The 17836-nt window shown below is 54.4% G+C and overlaps 1 protein-coding gene across 3 annotated transcripts; it reads right to left on the bottom strand.

The window, feature by feature from the left end:
• Positions 1 to 1330: 1330 nt before the first annotated feature.
• Ccdc34 (coiled-coil domain containing 34) lies at positions 1331 to 17090 on the bottom strand. Of its 3 annotated transcripts, XM_023704225.1 has the most exons (7): positions 16723 to 17090; positions 12677 to 12863; positions 10193 to 10300; positions 3757 to 3915; positions 3146 to 3287; positions 2134 to 2254; positions 1745 to 1835 (listed from the first exon to the last, which is right to left on the bottom strand). In XM_023704225.1, the coding sequence occupies exons 1-6, from the start codon at positions 17055 to 17057 to the stop codon at positions 2157 to 2159; spliced, it is 1029 nt and encodes a 342-aa protein (XP_023559993.1). In that variant the 5' UTR covers positions 17058 to 17090; the 3' UTR covers positions 1745 to 1835; positions 2134 to 2156. The 3 variants fall into 3 exon arrangements, with proteins under 3 accessions (XP_023559992.1, XP_004644180.2, XP_023559993.1); XM_023704224.1 differs by lacking the exon at positions 2134 to 2254 and having other exon boundaries at positions 1331 to 1835; XM_004644123.2 differs by lacking the exon at positions 2134 to 2254 and having other exon boundaries at positions 1331 to 1835; positions 12677 to 12815.
• Between the last annotated feature and the right edge of the window lie 746 nt (positions 17091 to 17836).

Genomic DNA, 17836 nt, shown 5'->3' with positions numbered 1-17836 from the left:
TATAAAGCCAACTGAGCCAGGCATGGTGGCCCATGCCTGGAATGCCAGCACTTAGGAGGCTAAGGCAGGACTGTTGCAAGTTCAAGACCAGCCTAGGCTACAAAGTGAGCTCAAGGCTAGCCTGCATTGTGAGACCTTGTCTTAAAAAGACTATATATGTATATATATATATATATATATATATATATATATATATATATATATCGACAATCCACTCCACATCTCGCCGAGCCCCTAGAGTAAAGCTGAGCCCCTCCTCCACTGGAGCTGAGGGTGTGTGACTGCATGTCTGGAGTCCACCTATCCCCATTCCAGCTGAATACGCACCTTCCCTGGGATGGAGGCAGGCATGCTGTACAGCAACCGTGTCAAGTCCCAGAAAGCCACGATACTTACGGAGTGTTTGCGGTGGCCTGGCAGCCCCGCAAGTTCTCTCCAGCTTCACGGCCACCTGGGCCCAAGGAGCAGCAGGGCTTTGGTGTTGGAGCCAGCAGGCTCCCCTGTTGTCCCCCAGCCCCTAGGCGGAGACCGAGCACTTCCTGGGCTGGGCTGGGCTGACAACAGAGGCTGCTGTTTTCCCTTCCTTGCATCCAACACTGCCCCTTTCTCCTCTCACAGAAGCAGAGGGCTAGCCCGGCAAAAACATGGGGCGTATTTTCTACATGGAAATCACCTTACTTACTTGCTTTTCTGAGACAGGATCTCACCAGGGGGCTCTGGCTGGCTAGGAACTGACAGCAATTCTCCTGCCTCAGTGCAGGCATGCACCCCCATGCCACGTGGGAATCACTTCTAAATGAGCAATGGTTCATTTCCTGATCTTCCCTAAAAAAGGGAGACTTTCCAAAAGTGATACAGACTTACAATTAAGCCAGCAGGGTGTGGCATCGGTACTCATTTCAATTACTATCCTTAAAATATGTTTTGTCCCAAAGTCCTGACTCAATTTCCAGAAAACAAAACCTCACATTTAACGCTCTCAATGCTAAGAATCGTGCACTGCTGACCTAACTCCAGAGCTGGCAGGGGGACGAGTCTCCAAGTGTCTGGTGACACGAGCTAGCGTGCCGGGCCTACAGCCACCCGCCCGAGACCCAGCACAGAGCACAGAGCTTGCCGTGGAAGCCCCGACCCAGGCTTCTGCGCACTGACGGGCATTCAGCGCATTAGTTTTGAACTATGGGTCTCGGCATGGAAAACACCAAAAACATCCACAGACTGGTTTTGATTACTCTGGGCTTCCGATTGCATACACAGTCATGTAGTTCAGAAATGTTTGAACAAGTTAATCTTAACGTAACTACATTCATAAACATAACACACCATGAAAGAACACAGAAAAACTTGTTTTATTGCTATGACGGTGAGAGTTAACAAGCTAAACACAAGCACAACTGCGAGGTGTCTAGTCCTGAATCCCGCAGAGCAGTGTGCGGGCCCAGGCTGCAGGTCCGTGAAGGCCAGCGCAGGACTCCCTGGGCAGATCCTTCCTGGGCAGCCGCCAGCAGCCACACAGAGCACCGAAGCTGCGACAGAAGTTTCTTGACTGAAAAATCCAGGGGTCTGGGGGATACGGGTGCCAACCAACGGCTACCTCTGCGCTTCACAAGCTGGCCCCAGGCACAAGCTGCTTCTGGGCCTGCGAGCCTCCAGCGAGGAGGACAAGGACAAGGATGCTGACAAAGCCGACGTTGGGGGCAGCCGGGGTCCCGGAGGCCTCTTGCTCCTGCGCCCTGAGAGAACCCTGGCTTCCGGTGGAGCGGGTGCGTGGATGGGTTTCCAGGGGATAGGGTTGTAAAAGGATGGCTCTGGGTAGGAATTTCCACTGTAAAAACCTAAAGTCATCAGGAATTCACAACAAAACAAAATCGAAAAAAAATTGAGTCAAAGAAACCACTTGTTTTAAACTCCTAGGGAAAAGGTTAAATGTCAGAAGGATAAATATCATTGATAAGCCACACCTGGCTCATTCAGAACCCAAAATCCTGAATATTTTCAAAGGAATGATACTTTGCAAAAACACTAAGTGCTATAGAGGATATTAAGAGATATATGATCATCTTAAGGATCCAAATAACAATATTAAAACTGCTATGAATAAGCCTACAAAAGCTTTCCTGAAGGTGAACGCACCTTTCTTCTGTTCTCTGAACCGTTCAGGGAGCTGGCTGGCTGGGCATGAGCTGGTCCCCAAGGCCAGACAGCAAAGGCCACCAAGACTGTCTGCACACACAGCAAAAGGAACCAGGACCGTCTGGAACTGCGGCAAGTGTGAGGTGACAGTGTGTGTGTGACACCTCCCGCAGTGTCCTGCTGTATTTACAGGATGCCAAGTGCTGGGATTGGGGATAAGCAACTGCCAGGGAGGATGAAGGGCCTGGGAGCGACCCTCAAACCTCTGTCACGAAGACACACCAATCTCTATATCATAACGTATGAAAGGACACGAGCATAGGTGACGAGGACCCGAGGATAACGCCATCTGCAGACGCGAATGCCCCATGGCAGCATGAAACCCACAGCACAGCAAGGGGAGATTAGTGACATGCTCCATGGTGGCAGTGCTGCCTGCCACTGGCCTGAGCGTCCCCACCACAGAAGAGCTGCCACGTGCTAGGCCGGGACCACCTTGCAGCTGTCCTTTCTGAAATGAGCAGTGGTCTGAGGGTGTTCCCTGTCCCTGGCAGGCGGCTCCTCTGCTCAGCTGGACCGCCATACAGCCTGGAGTGTGCCTACCTGGCCCAAGGTCAGAAATCACAGCCTTAAGAGCAATTTTGCAGTTTTGCCTGTATTATCTTTAAAAATGTATGTGTGGGGCCGGCGAGATAGCTCAGCGGTCTAAAGCGCCTGCTTAGGCAAGCTTAGGCAAAAGCGCAGGGACCGCGGTTCAATCCCTGGCACCACATGCCACACTAGCCCTGCCCCCGGGTGGGCTGAGCTGGCCACAAAAATAAAATAAAATAAAATAAAATAAAATAAAATAAAATAAAATAAAAAGTTGGTTTAAAAAAAAATGTGCGTGCAACTGACAGAAAGTACGAGCACATTTGCAGGGCCTCCTTAGCTACGTGGTAGCATGTCAACCAGAACATGTGACACCTGGCCCGCAGCCTGCAGTGACGGAGCCCCAGGACCCCAGACCGACCTGTGAGCCGCCCGCTGGCGTAGCCATAGCTCTTTGCCGCAGGGCGAGGCTTGTTTTTCGCCGTTTCCAACCATTCCTTGAACTTCCTTTCGGCATTTTCCTTCTTCTCCTGTAATTCAGCTTGCCGCTGCTTTTCCTTTTCCTTGAAATGACAAGGCCCAGGCACGTGAGGGGCCTTCTAGCTAAACACGCCAAGCAGCTCCCGCGACCCCTCCCGCAGCTCTCCCGACAGCTCCCGCCCGCGCTCACTGGCTGCAGTGCTGAGCTAACTCTCTGTAATCTGAGAGCAAGAGTAAATGAGGCCAGGGGTGCACGACTAAGACATCCCCCTCTGCACACAGGAACACATCGCATCCAAAGGGAAAGGACTTGCTGGTTGCCAAGGGCACTGATTTATACTGAGACAAAGTGACTACAATATGACCACATAAAAACGCACCCAGAAATCAAAGGGAGGAAGCGCAGCGTTGAGTCTGACCGACGGCTTCTGAAGTCGGGGCCCAGACCCAGCTTCATTACTTGCTTTACGCCAAGGCAGTGCCAGCCTTCGCCACACCCGCTCCTGTGCTCTCCCCGGCACAGCACACACCACGTTCACAAGAGAACTGTACCTTTTCTTTCTTCTTCTTCTCACACCCTTCAGCGTTTTTCTTCTTTAACCATTCCTGATATTTTTCCTTTGCCTTTTCTTGTAAATGTTCTTTCTCCAGTTCCTTCGCTGCCTTTTCCTCCACTTCCTTATTGAATTTTTGTTCTCTTTCTTTTCGTTTCTTAAATGAAAATGGGGCATTTTAGTTGAAATATCTGTAGTTATCCTCATCTAAGGGAAGACTATTGCATACACAATTTCCTAAACCTTCATCAACTCTTAAAACAGGCACAAGTGTGGTGGTTGTTGCCACGCTGTAGAAACATGTAACGTCTGTCCACGCAATGACCCCTCCCTGCTGTCTCCTGTGGGGCTGCAGCAGCATGGGGTGCTGATGCAGTGCCCGCTCCAGCCCAGGACAGCGCTGAGTGAAGAGCAGGCGCTCACTGAAGCCTTACTGCATAAAGCAGCGAACAAAAGTTACAATCTGAGATTGTCCTGCCTCTTAGTAGTTCTAAGTGGCCATGTGCCCTCCCTCCAAGACACGCACTGTGTGTGCCCATGGCCGGCAGGCGGCCCACACGGCAGACACCTGGGTGGTAGTGGCAGCATGTGGCTCTGAACACAGCAGTCCACGGGTCCAGGCGGGGCCACTCGTGTTTGTCAGTTGAGTTCTGCACCGATGCGGCTGCCTGGCTTGGCTACAGACTCATCGTCTACAGCAGAGCTGCCACGCTGCCTCAAGGTCCCAGGCCGGGACCCCCACATCCCCACAACTTGCCCCTACTGAACGGAGGGCTGATCCCTGGGCTCAGCCCACACCTTTGCCCCAAGGCCGGAGAAGGGTCCTCGGGGCTGGGCACATGCGCAGGGCAGGACAGACCCTACACACACACACACACACACACACACACACACACACAGGGCGGGGTAGACCCCTGCACAAGCACAGGGAGGGGCAGACCCCACACAGGCACATGCTGCCCTCCCAGGGCCAAGGCACGCAGCTTCCTGAAGGCTCGCCCTTCACCCAGCAAGGAGTCTCAGTGATCCTCCCTCAGGCCTGCAGTGTCACCCACTGGGCATGGGACTGACAGGACACAGCGGCTCGGCTGCACAGGTGTGAGAGGGCAGTCAGCCTCATCCGGCTGAGCACGCTCCCCAGACACAGCAAGAAGAGGTGCTGCTATTGTTTATTTTGTGTTTTCCGAGATAGGAGCTCACTATGTAACCGGCTGCTCTCACACTCGAGGCCATCCTCCTGTCTCAGCCTCCCAAGAACTGGGATCGTAGGTGGGTGCCACCATGCCCAGCGAGGAGGGTACTAGCATTACCCTTTTTTACACAGGAACAGACAGGGCAATCTGCCTGAGGTCACACCATGCACCCCTGAGAGCTGCGGGTCAAGCAGACATAAAATGAAAGGAGACAGTGGTAAACAAAAAACAAACAAACAAAAAAAACTTTTCAGCCAAAAAACGTAAACTGAAGCCAAATACCAAAACTTCTTAAAATACACCCTTCCCAAAATTGATTGCAGAAATAGGGCTGGAGTCATTATCTACTCATAAAAACAACCCCAAGTAAAGGCCTCCTCACAGAAACTGCACTTCTAACAGTTTCCAGGAGATTCTATCACACTGCGAAATAACCGTTGCAATATTGTAGAAAACAGAAAAAAGGGACACATCCAAGCTCATGTAAGAAGCCAGCTATTGGGCCGGGGGATGGCTTGCCTGGCAAGCGCAAGGGCCTGAGTTCAATCCCCAGTTCTGCCAAAAAAAAAAAAAAGAGAAGCAGCAGCAGCAGCAGCAGCAGCAGCTAGTTATTACACTGATGCGAGAACCAGGCGTGAAAACAAGGCAACAGCAGGAACAGCGAGACGACGGCTCTCGCGCACAACCTGCGAGGTGCCTGGGCGCTCCCGGAAGGACGATGGGGAAGCCACTGCACAGGGAAGCCAGCACGCTGCTGGCCGGCCCGAGACGGACATGAAGGGGCCGGCGCCGCGCTGACAGACACGTCAATCTGATGGTACTACAACAGCAGCTCCCCCAGTTATCACGTGGGCATTTCAGTCGGAAGGGCAGCCGGCGGGACGCGGGCAAGGCCAACGCACAGGCTGCGGGGCACGTACAGCAGGGCGCAGGGCCAGAACAGCCTCAGCGCAGCCGCCAGCTGGTGCGCCTGCGCCGGCTAAGGTTCACAAGTATACATTACCGAATTACAAAACTTTAGCAATAGGTTAGTACTCTATGGGATATAAGCCAAAGATAATGGAATCCAGAAATAAGAGCTGCATAGTCGTGGCCTTTTGATTTTAAACAAAGGATTCCTTTTCCAATAAACTGCTGGAATAACTGGGTATCTGTGTGCAAACAAATGGGTCCTGGCCCTTGATTCACGCCACACGTTACAACGAGCTCAAACTGCACACAGACGAAAGCAGAAGTTATCAAACTTCTCAAAAAAGCAGAGACTGCTTACATTCTTAGGGTGGGCAAATGTTTTTTAAATAAAGACTGAAAAACCACGAATTACAAAAGAGTTGGAACCGAACATCATCAAGATGCAAAACTCTTGTTCTTTAAAAATACCATTAAGAAAAAAATCACAAGACGAAGTACCTGCCATGAACGCGTTAGACGAGGGACATGCAGGCAGCCTGCGTGTCGCTCTGCGGGGCGCTTGTCCAGCAGCTCTGAGGCCGGCACATTCCAGCACGCAGCAGAGGAGGAAAAGCAACAAGACACACATGAAACAACTCAAGCCACACAGAGCGGTGTGCGTCTACAGTCCCAGCCACCAAGTCAGGAGTTCGAGGCCAGCCAGGGCAACACAGTGGGACTCCAGCCCCAGAACAATGGAACAGTGCTGTCAAGGCCAGTCTGACTCCACAGCAAACCCTGTCTCAGGAAACAGAAAGGGAGACAGACAGACTTTAACCAATGCAAAGTAAAACCCAAAATGTCAACAACAGAAGAGATGTGGAAATGGCCAGGAAGCCAGCCGGCTGGCCGAGTGGGGCCTTTCAAGGTAAATTCAGTTTCAGCACAGTTGTGCTGGAACCCACAGAGACACAGTCATGTGGTGTCCAGAGGAAGCCAGGAGAGGGGTTATGCAGGCAGCTGGCTGGGGTCCCCTGTGTCGTGCCTTCTGGAATGTGGGGAAAGCCACCCTGCCAGGGACGCCCGGCCCCACATCTGTCTCAGAGCCCCTGAAAGATGCAAGCAGGTCCTGGGAGAGGTTACAGGGGCAGGCAGGGCCATCACACATGGCGCCACACCGTGGGCCTGAGGACAAACTCCACCCAGCCACGGAGCCACAGAAAAGCTTGTTTCTCCCCAGCACCCCAAACCACAGCCAGCCAACTGCCATCAACCTAGCAGCGGAGACGTGTGTGTGGCTCAGCAGAAAAAGGGCTCAGCGGCACAGGCCGGATCCGCCAGCTGCACGCAGAAGCCTGACCAAGCACACACTTGCACGGGGCACGGACAGGGCCCAGCGGGCTGTGGCTCCCAAGGCCACCGATGTGCCCAGACACGGACCTGCCCCAGCAGAGCGACACAGGGTCCTGCTGGGTGCTGGCAGGTGACACAGCTGCATGCCTTGTCCATGGTCAGTGCCTTCGGTTTGCACCAGGAGGCCACGGTGGGACTCAGCTGAGCCGCTGCTGCAGGACACAGCCCCAGCCGAGCAGGGACACCGTGCCTCGGAGGCCTTCCTGTGTCCACAGGCCTGCCGTGCTCCTGGCCCCGGGAGAGAGGGCGGGCTCGACCTGGGCAGCCCTGCCCGGCCGCAGCCGCTCCCATAAACGGACGCGATCCCACACGCTGGCAGATCTGGCAGTGCTCTTCACACAGGGATTTCAGGTATTCTGAGAATTAAAAAGGACTTCTCTGTAAATCACATCAAAACACTGACATTGAGGACTTTTTTCAAAATGTGTATTAATGCTGTTCAAAAGAATCCTAGAAAATAAATTAGTCTGTGACCCAAGTGTAAGAGGAGGCTTTTCCTTAAAAAGACCTGAAGAAGCTGCGGTCAGGCGTGAGGAGCTCACCCTGTGACACGGCACAGATTCTCCATCAGAAGCTCTCAGGGAAGCAGCAGCCCAAAGACGGCCGGCTCAGACCACACGCGCAGTGTAGACAGGGCAGATGCCAGACAGGAAGCTGGGCAGGGCCAGTGCAGACAGGGCGGACAGGGGCCTCGGGAGAAACCCTCCACCACCAGTGAGCCCTGACCACACGCAGGAGCAGCAGACCAGGCTCGTGCCTGAGCCCTTTCCCTCCCGGGGCTTCCTGTGAGAGTCACTGACTCACGCCAGGGAGAGCCGTTTCCCTCCCAAGATATCTTTTCTTCCCCCCTCAAGAGCTGCATCAGATCTACTGGTACTACGTAGACGGGACCTCAGCACAGCTCCCCAGACAAGCTTCCCTTCCGCGATGAGCAGCAACACGCCCAACAGGACAATGAAGGTCATGGCAGCTTTGTGACACACTACCACAACCAGCTGTGGGAGCACCCGTGCATGACCTCAGCACTCCAGGAGGCTGAGGCAGGAGGACTGGGAGGCTGAGCCCAGCCTGGGCAACTTAATGATTTAGCAAGACCTTGTCACAAAATAAAATAAAAAATTAACAAGCACTAGCTATCGCTCAGTGTTAAAGCCCTGGTTCTAATCCCTGGTACCACACAAAAAAGTTGTCATCTAGTTTGGCAATGGTCATAGCATTCATTCACAAAGAACATGTTCTTCTAATATTGTGGGATGGGGTGAACTATCAAAGGGTACCCTTAGCCGATTCAGACAGTACCAAGCAAATGCCTTTATGGTACACACACACACACACACACACACACACACAGAGTCTCCCTCCTTTAACCCCTAAGGTGGTACAGACTGCCTCCTCAGTTTTCAGAACGTATGCCTTTGACCCTCACTAGTGCAGCTGGGCATAAGATTCAACAAGAGATCAGGACATCACATCATAACTAATAATTTAGACTATCCTCCACTTTAGCCATTTCTTTAAAGCCATTAAAATTACACTTTAATAATTAAAGCAGAAAAGAAAAAAAAAAAAAAAAAGGAAAAAAAAAAAAAAAAAAAAAAAAAAAAAAAAAAAAGGAAAAAAAAAAAAAAAAAAGAAAAGCAGTACCAGCCTAAATCTGTAAAAACAAGAAAGCCACAATTGGCAACAAAGTCTTTTAAAACTCTCCTGCACTGATCATGCCAAAGGCAAAGCATGGGCGGCTGCTGATGGCATGGCGGGGTGGGGACAGAGCTGGCCTGGCCTGTGGGCCATGGGCACAGCTCCCAGCTCTGCACAGTAACCAGAGTAGTGGAAAACAGAGGCCAGAATCAGTGGTGCGCACCTGTAATCCCGGCTATACAAGAGGCTGAGGTGGGAGGTCTGCGAGTTGGAGTCCAGCTTGGGCAACTTCAGGATTCAGTGAGACCCTGTCTCATAATACAAAATGAAAACAGCTGGGGGTGCTGGGGAGCTAGCTCAGTAGAATAAGTGCTTGCCTTATTCTATTCAGCACAGGGTCCTGAGTTCAATCCCTGGTACCTCAAAAAAAAAAAAAAAAAAAAGCTGGGGACACAGCTGTGTGGAGGCCCTGGGTTCAATCCCACTAACACAAAAGTGCATGCAGACAGGGTCATGGCACATTCTCAGCGTCTCTGCGGCAGGAGTATTGGGGCCAGGTAGCACAGGGCAGAGGTTAACACTATTAGCAACTCTGCTTGTACCCTGAAAACCAGGTCAGTTCAGGGCTGGGGCGCAGCCCGCCGGTGGACTCGCTCAGCGCAGGTGAGGCCTTCGGCTGGATTCTCAGCACCACCCAAAATGAAGACAAAACGCGCATTCAACTCCATTACAGAGCTGTGCTTATTTCATATGAAAATATACATTTCTCTCTTGGAATTTTCCAGTAAAATGAACATGCCTCAAAGATGTTTGGGCCTGGTTATCGCTGTGTGCTCTCCGGGGACCACAGTCAGATAGCAGAGCACAGGGACCCCAAGTGGCACCGAGGCGAGCAAGGGCAGAGGGTGGCCACCTCGCTGACACAGCCAGCTTCATGCAGCACCATGGACGTGAAGGGGTTCATTCCCCAGCAGGCACTTCTGGGCGTCTGTCTTCCCATGTGGCGGAGAGGCAGCCCAGGAGGACAGCCCTGGCTTCACAGTCTGCAGAGATAGAGGCGGTGCCGAGGACACCAGGACAGCCCCAAGCATGTGGGACAGAGAGCTCTGCACAGTAACAGAAGGAGGAGGCGGGAGCCAGGAAGAGCAGCTGCCAGAAGTCTGGAGACCCCGCAGGCACTGAGCAGAGAGGACAGCGGGCGACAGAGCCCTGATCAACGTTCACGGGGCAGTGAAGGAAACCCAGAGTCAAAGCCCCGAAAGCCACAGAAAATCTTCGAGAACCAAGGGGCGGGCCTACCTGCTTGTCCTTCCTCTGCACCCACTCCTTGTGCTTTTCCTCAGCGATTGCCTTCCTTCTCTCCCGCTCTTGCATTGCTCTTCTTTTCTCTATCTGTTCACTTAATTCCTGTGGGTTTGATTTAGACAAAAGATAACACTTAGCAGAAGTATGCAATCCCTCTCTTAAAAGGGCTGAATTTAAGGGAATGAACCAGGAATGTAGCCCCCTGGCTGGGCCAAGCGCCCTGCACAGTAACTTCCTGCAGCAGCCGAGCCTCGCTGGAAGCAGGCAGGGGTGGAGGAAGTGGAAGTCATTTCTGGAGGTGCAAAGCACGGCTTGGCAGCGAGACACTAGTCTCTTAGACTGAACTTCAGCAAAATCAGCCTCATTGAAACCAACTTTCCCACACATAAACGCTGGCACCGTCATGAGCTTCTGGCAGCTGCTCAAGAGAACTGTGACTGCTCTATAGAGCACAAAAGGCTGTGGGGTTGTTGATGAAGTGAGGAACGAGAATCAAATAATCCCTCAGTGAAAATTCTGATTCAGAGCTAAGCCAAAGAAGAAACAGGAAAGAGTTATTCCATTTTCCTAGAGAAAAGAAAAGAATCTTTTTTTTCACAATATTACAGCTGCTGGGGTGTACGACAAAACCACGTCTCTACCCCAGATTATCTCACTGCTCTCAGGCTCGGAGGGACAGGCCCGGGCACTTCCTTAGGAGAAAGAATGTGTTGGTGTGGCCAAACGAAAGCCGGCGCAAGGCCACTGTCACTCACTGCCCAATCATAGCCTGAGCCCAGAGGGGGCTGGCGAGTGGCTCTCTCCCCCCCAGGTGCAGGTCACCAGCTGAGGTCCCCTGCCCACCGCCCCTTCCCGGGTGCTGCCTGCTCGGCCTGCCTGGGTGAAGTGCCAAGGACAATCTCCCAGTGCTCACGTGAGCCCCGCATCTCAAACAGACAGACAGACCATTCACAGGGCACTGCGGGCTGGGGCTGCCCTATGGGACAACTCAGGGACCGTGTTGCCAGGGAACCCATCCTGAACTTGCTGTTCAACACTGAGACCCGCACCCCCAAAGTCCTGAAGATACCATCTGGCACACAGCTGTCACTTGGGTTCCTCCACACCTGTGGGCACCATGAGCACCAGCAAAAGCCTTCAGCCACCTGCGCGCCGAGCCCTGGGAGCCTCTGTCTCAGTTCACTGTGCCATGCTGGGTATGGAGACAGTTGCTCCAGGAAGGGAAGTGGAAGGAGAAGAGGAGGAGGAGGCAGCAGGGGAGTGGGAAGCACTTGCCAACTGATCCCCCATCATCTTGTTCTCCCCACTGTGCCAATAGAGGGCTCAAGAGGAGGGAGACAGGAAGTGAGAGCACAACTTTAATTCCCTCTTCAGGGAAGAAGGTTTTCTAAGCCGGCAGGAGGTGCTGCACGTTCAGTGGGGCGACGGCCAGCTGTGCGCAGGGCACCACCATCTCCTCCAAGGAGTGAGAGCACAGTGAAAGGGACAAGACAGAGGCACAGCCTGTCACCCCAGCACAGAAGGGCTGAGGCAGGAGGATCACAGTGAGTTCAGGGCCAGCCTGACTTACATAGAGATCCTGTCTCTAAAACCAAAGCAAACCAAACCAAAGAATTCAGAGAACTGGGATACTGAGCTTAGGGATACCAAATTATAGGAATCCAGCTACTGCTAGGTCCCAAACAGCAAATGCCAAGCACACAGGGCGCCAGGGCTCACCCACAACTACTTCACAAGTGAGGGCGGTGAGATTTAGGAACCGTGCGCACAGCAACCCCCTTGAGGACTGGGGGCCGTCGCTGCAGCTCCTCCGTGGGGGCAGATGGCACTCAACGCCTCTGTCCAATTCTCTCACATTTTCCTGGGCACAGGGCCGGGTCCCCTCGAGAAACCGTGCCTGACAAAGCCCTGTGTGTGTGCGTGTCCACGCCAGGGTCTACACGGCCACTGTGCCTGCCAGGGCCCATCTGTGAGTCCAGCCCTGCACACGCAAGGGTCTGCCGTGGGAATATTCTGGGAAAATGTACTGGAGTACCCCAGATTATCCTGGCATCGCCCATGGAGGTGCTCTGTGTTCCGTGGGGCGACGGCCACCTGCGCGCAGGGCACCACCACCTCCTCCAGGAACATGGGCCTGCAGAGGAAGGGGTCCCAGATGGCCATAGAAGCAGCCTGAAGTGGGTGGCTGCTGGGGTGTGGGTCTGCTTTTAAGAATTCACATGGCTGGAGTGTGGAAGACCAAGCACCACGACCTCAGAGGTTACCCTGGGGGAGGACGAGCAAGATGGCACCCTCTTCAGATGCCGAGCTGGGGCTGCCATGTGCTCCTCCGAGGGACACAGACCACGTCTGTCCTTTGATTTCCTAGCATTCACATAGCACGCACACGCACACGCACACGCACACTGTCCCACGGGCAGGGGTTGCTCTCTCTTCCTGTCACAGGCCAGGGCCAGGCAGGAAGCAGCGCAGCCTCACCTCCAGTGCTCGATGCTGTAGGCGCTCTCGCTCCTCCTTCTCTTTGCCCACGAACCACAGCTCCCACGGGGTCAGGCTTCCACCAGCCATGCGCTCCTCCACCCGCTCTCCCTGCTCAGCCCTGGGCTCCAAGGCACTGCTGCAGAGGAGAAAGCTCGGCATTTCCATCACTGTGAATTTTACGAATCTACACGAATTACACATGAACATGACACATGGTGGAAAGGAAACCCAAGTGTGAATGAACTTATGCCCCCAGCCGTGTTCCCATTCAGGAGCCACAGTGCTTGGCGGGGGGGCGGGGGTGGGGGGTGATGCATCCTCGAAATCCCAGCACTCAGGAGGCTGAAGCAGGAAAATCATCACAAGTTCAAGGGAAGCCTAGAATACACTGCAAGCTCAAGGACTGCCTGGACTACACTGGGAGACCCTGGCTCAAAACTTAATTAAAGTAATTGAAGCAATAGCTTTACCTACTGGCACCGTGGAAGAGAGGCAGCCGCCCGATGCAGCACTGGAAGCCAGTTAGCACACAGGTCTCCCCTTGTGGCACGCGACGGCCTCATCCGCTGCTTTGTACAACTTTTTCTACCTTAAAAAGTCAGTTTACTCACTTCTTTCTACTGCTGTTATTTATTCATTTGCTCATGTCCTCCTGGAATCTGTGTCCTAGTGGAAAAGAGATACTGCCACTGTTATCATTTCTTCTTGTTCTCTCCTGTGGTAGAGAGGAACTCAGGACCTTCACACTGAGCTATATCCCCAACCCTTTTGTGTTCTGAGAGAGGTGGGACTTGAGCTTGAGATCTTCCTGCTTCAGCCTCCTAAAAGCTGGGATTCCAGGCTTGCACCACTGTGCCTGGCTGGAAGGCCTTCACTTGACCCCACCGCTTCCACTCTTACTCCAAGCCACTTCCAGCCAGACCTCAACCTTGAGCTCCAGGCTTCTCCTTCCCACCAGTTCCGTACGTGATGACCTCAGTTAGGCTGTCATCGTTTCTGGGGCCCACCTCCGCACACATTCCAGGGAGCTGGCCACCTTCCCGCCAGCATGCTGACCGCCATGGGGGGTCCAGCTCCCTCAGCCCAGGCTGGTCTCTCGACCCCCTCCTCTTTCCTGCAAATCTCACTGCACTCCGCTGGCAGAAGCAGCCCTCAAATGCACCCTTCGGTAACCCCATCTCCAGTCTTGGGGCTCCCAGCACCTGAGCCTGATGATGCCAGGCGTGCCCACCCCTGGGTCACCAGGGTGACACCTCCTCTGGTGGTGGGCGGTCTCTGCCATTAGCAAAGCTCAGAACTTCTCCCTGCAGTTCCACAAGCTCCGGGCGGCCAGGGTGGGAGCTCAGGTCCTGGAGACTGAGGGCCTTGGGGTTCCCACTTCGTCCTCACTGTGCTTGGATCTGAAGCTTACGACACCGGCTCCTCATAGGCAACACAGTAACCCTGAAGCAGCTGCCATCCCACCAGCAGCACCCTCACCAAGGTGCTGGCTCTGCTCTGCTCTGGGCCCTCCAAGGCACTCGCTGTGCCTTTTACTCTCAGGACAGTCAGCTCATCCTCACCCTCTGAGATTCCGCTGCTGAGATTCTTGAGACAGGGGTCTCACTATATAGTCCAGATTAGCCATGAACTCTCAATGTGGCCCAAGCTGGCCTTGAACTCACAGCGATCCTCCTGTCTCAGCTGCCCATAAGCTGGATTACAGGCTCAAGACTGGATTCTGACATTACGCTTACTGCCTGTGCAACTCTGCCAGACATGTGGTTAATGCCCAGGGCTTCCAGCCACCCGTGCACTCTGTCACAGGCAACGAGTCCCTTAGAGCAAGACAGCACAGCTTGACAAAGGGCCAAGAATACAAAACCCTTGTTTAAAGAAGAAATCAGGGGCTGGTGAGATGGCTCAGTGGTCTGAAGCACCTACTTAGAACAAGCTTAGCAGAGCACAGGGATCACGGTTCAATCCCCCAGCACCACATGCCAGCCAGCCAGCCCCGCCCCCTGGTGGGCTGAGCTGGCCCGCGCGCGCACACACACACACATAAATAAATGTTAAAAAAGTAATTAAAATAAATAAAGAAGAAATCAGTTGAATCACTTTTCTAACTCTATGACAATAAGTATTAAAACTGTGCTTTGGGGGCAGGGGGATAGCTCAGCAGCATAAGCACTGATTTCAGTCCCTGGTACTAATCAACCAATCAATCAACAAAACTTTGCCTTAACGTGTACTTAAAATGTATGCACAGAACACACTGCATTTCCGCCCACAATCAAGAAGGTTGTGATAAGCAAAAAAGACATTTATTAATGTACACTTTTCCTAATAATAGGAATTTTTTAAAAAGAAAAAAAAACAGGGTCAGGGATATAGCTCAGCGGCACAGTGCCTGCTTGGCAAGCACATGATCTCAAGTTCGATTCCTGGTAACCCCCCGCCCCCCCCAAAAAAAAAGAAGAAGAAAGAAAACAAAGCTAGGTGCGGTGTACACACCTGTCATCCCAGTACATTGGAGGCTGAGACAGGAGAACCATGAGGCCAGACAGGGCTACATTCTGAGTTCAAGGTCACCTACAATTAAATGCCAAGAGCTGCAGACTTAAGAAATCACGGAGCATTGGGGCTGGTGAGATGGCTCAGTGGTCTAAAGCACCTACTTAGAACAAGCTTAGCAAAGCACAGAGACCGCGGTTCAATCTCCCAGCACCACATGCCACCCAGCCCCGCCCCCTGGTGGGCTGAGCTGGCCACACACACACACACACACACACACACACACAAATAAATAAAATTTAAAAAAAGAAAAAAGAAATCACGGAGCATTATCTTGTCCGAGGCCAACTCCGAGTCTGTCCCTGCAGCCTGCACACTGGGAAGCCCGCGTGTGCTCTCAGCAGGTGCCTCTGATCCCCACGGCACCCTGAACTCCCCTACCTGCATAGCTGAGTGGGGCCAAGAACGCGGCCCTGGAGCCCCAGGCAGCCGGCACTCTGCTCCCCCTGCCCCAGGGCCGCTCACAGCCCCAATCCACGGCAGGCTGTGCCCGGGGCCTCCTGTCCCCACCCCAGCAGCTGGGCACCAAAGCTCAGGAGCACGGAGGCTTAAGAAAGCTGGCCAAGAGGACAGAGTGTGTGGAAGGCTCCCGAGGGTGCATCCTCCGCTCCCAGGGAAGCCGCTCAGCAGCACAGTTCCTGAGCACTGCAGCATTCAGCACGGGCCTCAAGGACCTGCCAGTTCTGCTTCCTCCGCAGTGCCACCTCCCACAATCGGGATTCAGGGACTGGGGAAGGAAGGCAACTTCTCCCCAGGGCACGCAGGGTCACAGCATGTCACACGGTTACACAGCCATATGTCCAGCTCTCCCTGGCGGGGTTGCAGGCACCTGGTCAGCTGTGGGGTCAGCTCAGTGTGGTCTCCACAGGGGGCTACATGCCCCTCAGGCTGCACAGCAGCCAGGTGGCTGGGCCCCGTTGGTTCTGCTCAGTCTCCCCAGGTCCTCAAAATACCATGCAGGTCCACTCAACCCTGGACTCCCTCGCAAGGCTCCGATGCAGGACTCAGGGGACCCAGCTCTCTGACTCACTTCCATCACCTGTGGCTACTTCAACGTGAATCAGTGGAATCTGATCTGCGACCCCACCCATGTGCTTGCGTCTGCCCTGCACAGTTCAAGTTTGGTCTTGAAAGCGCGGGCAGGCTTGGGTCACTTCCTAAAATTATGCTTTCTGTCCCCTTACTCTCCTACGAGTGCCTTACACCAACAGCTGTCTTGCCACATACATATAAATACTGCTATAAGCGCAGCACCCTTCCTGGAGGCTGAGGCAGGAGGATCGCCGAGAGTTGGAGGCCAGTCTGGACACAAAGCAAGACTCTTTTAAAAAACCAAAACCCCAAGCAAAACAAAACGAAACGACCAGGAATCCTCGAATCAGGTCGTCCGTGGATAAGACCGGTCCCAGGGCTTCCTGGGTGCAAGAAGGATCCGCAATGATGCTTACAGGGCACAGAAAAGCTCGGACGCGGCCCCGGCCTCAGTGTACCTGTCGCAGGCCGGCGCCTCCGCTGCTCCTGGGCCGGGGCCCTGGGGCTCGCGGCCGGGGGCCTCTTCGTCATCGCTGTGGCCGTCGTCGCTGTCGCCCTCGTCGCTATCCCCGTCGTGGAACGGGAAGCCCGGGTGGCCCAGCGGGGACAGCAGCGACAGGGTGGAGTCGCTGCAGCTCGGGGGCGGCGACGGCGAGCGTCCTGCCGCCAGACCCTGTCCACGCGACCCGAGGCCGAGGCCACTGCCCGAGGAGGACGAGCTGGGCCCGGAAGCGGCAGACGGCAGGGAACGGCCAAGGGGCGACGCCGCCCGCCGCCGCCCAGCCGCCCGCATCGCGCCCGCGTTTAAAACGGCAGCGGTACTCCAGGCGGCCATCCGCCTTCCCGGCGGGCTCTGCGCGCGCCGCTGCTGGCCAATCCGGGCCGCCGTAGGCCGCGTCGCTATGGAGACGCCCGACGCCGCGAGGCTGCGCCGTGGGAAGCTGAGCGCGCGGCGGGGCGGGTTCCAGCCGGCCGCAGCTGCGCCGCTCTCCCGGAGGCTGGGCGCGCGGCTCGCTCCTGGCTCGCTGTGCTCCTGCCGGCTGCCGAGTACGCGAGAGCCGCCTGGCACTGAGTAAGGCGAACCCTCTTGTAAAGGGGGCAGACACGGAGCCCGCACAGAGGCGGGCCCGGCTGTGGGCGCCCGCGGCGTGCAGAGCTCCGCGCGCGGCTGTGTGCGTGTGCCCCGAGCGCTCCGCGCGGCCCCTCGCGTTCCGGTCGCGCCTCGCCTGCTTGGGGGAGCCGCGCAGTCCAAACGGGATTTGGGGCCTCTGGGGGCACCTTTTCTTGCGCTAAGCCCAGGGGTAGGTGCGGCCTTTGTATTCCTCGACCTCTCGTGGAGGGAAAAAGTCATTTCGTTAAAATATGCATTTTATGAGTGAATAAAAACTTCTGTGGGATCGTGGGGAGCTCTTAGGAATAAGACCGAAGGGAGCAGCGGCCCATGCGTATCCGTGCTGAGCAAATCGCCTCCACTTTTACACACACAGGACTTTTGTCCAGGTTCCCATGTTTGTTACGGATAGAAATACTGAGAGGCGAAATGGGACATTGACTTCAACAACACACAAAGCT

Source organism: Octodon degus, unplaced genomic scaffold (genome assembly GCF_000260255.1).
Source record: "Octodon degus isolate 3935 unplaced genomic scaffold, OctDeg1.0 scaffold00193, whole genome shotgun sequence".
Taxonomy (NCBI): Eukaryota; Metazoa; Chordata; class Mammalia; order Rodentia; family Octodontidae; genus Octodon; species Octodon degus.
This window is presented reverse-complemented; position numbering and strand designations above follow the sequence as displayed.

What these genes read in the sequence shown, in the direction of transcription:
- Ccdc34 (XM_023704224.1), bottom strand. Translation starts at nt 17,057, where the DNA reads ATGCGGGCGGCTGGGCGGCGGCGGGCGGCGTCGCCCCTTGGCCGTTCC. An exon ending in TACAGCATCGAGCACTGGAG is followed by an intron (nt 10,301 to 12,676) that starts GTGAGGCTGCGC and finishes TCAAACCCACAG; the next exon opens with GAATTAAGTGAACAGATAGA. An exon ending in CGCCAGCGGGCGGCTCACAG is followed by an intron (nt 1,836 to 3,145) that starts GTCGGTCTGGGG and finishes TGATGACTTTAG; the next exon opens with GTTTTTACAGTGGAAATTCC.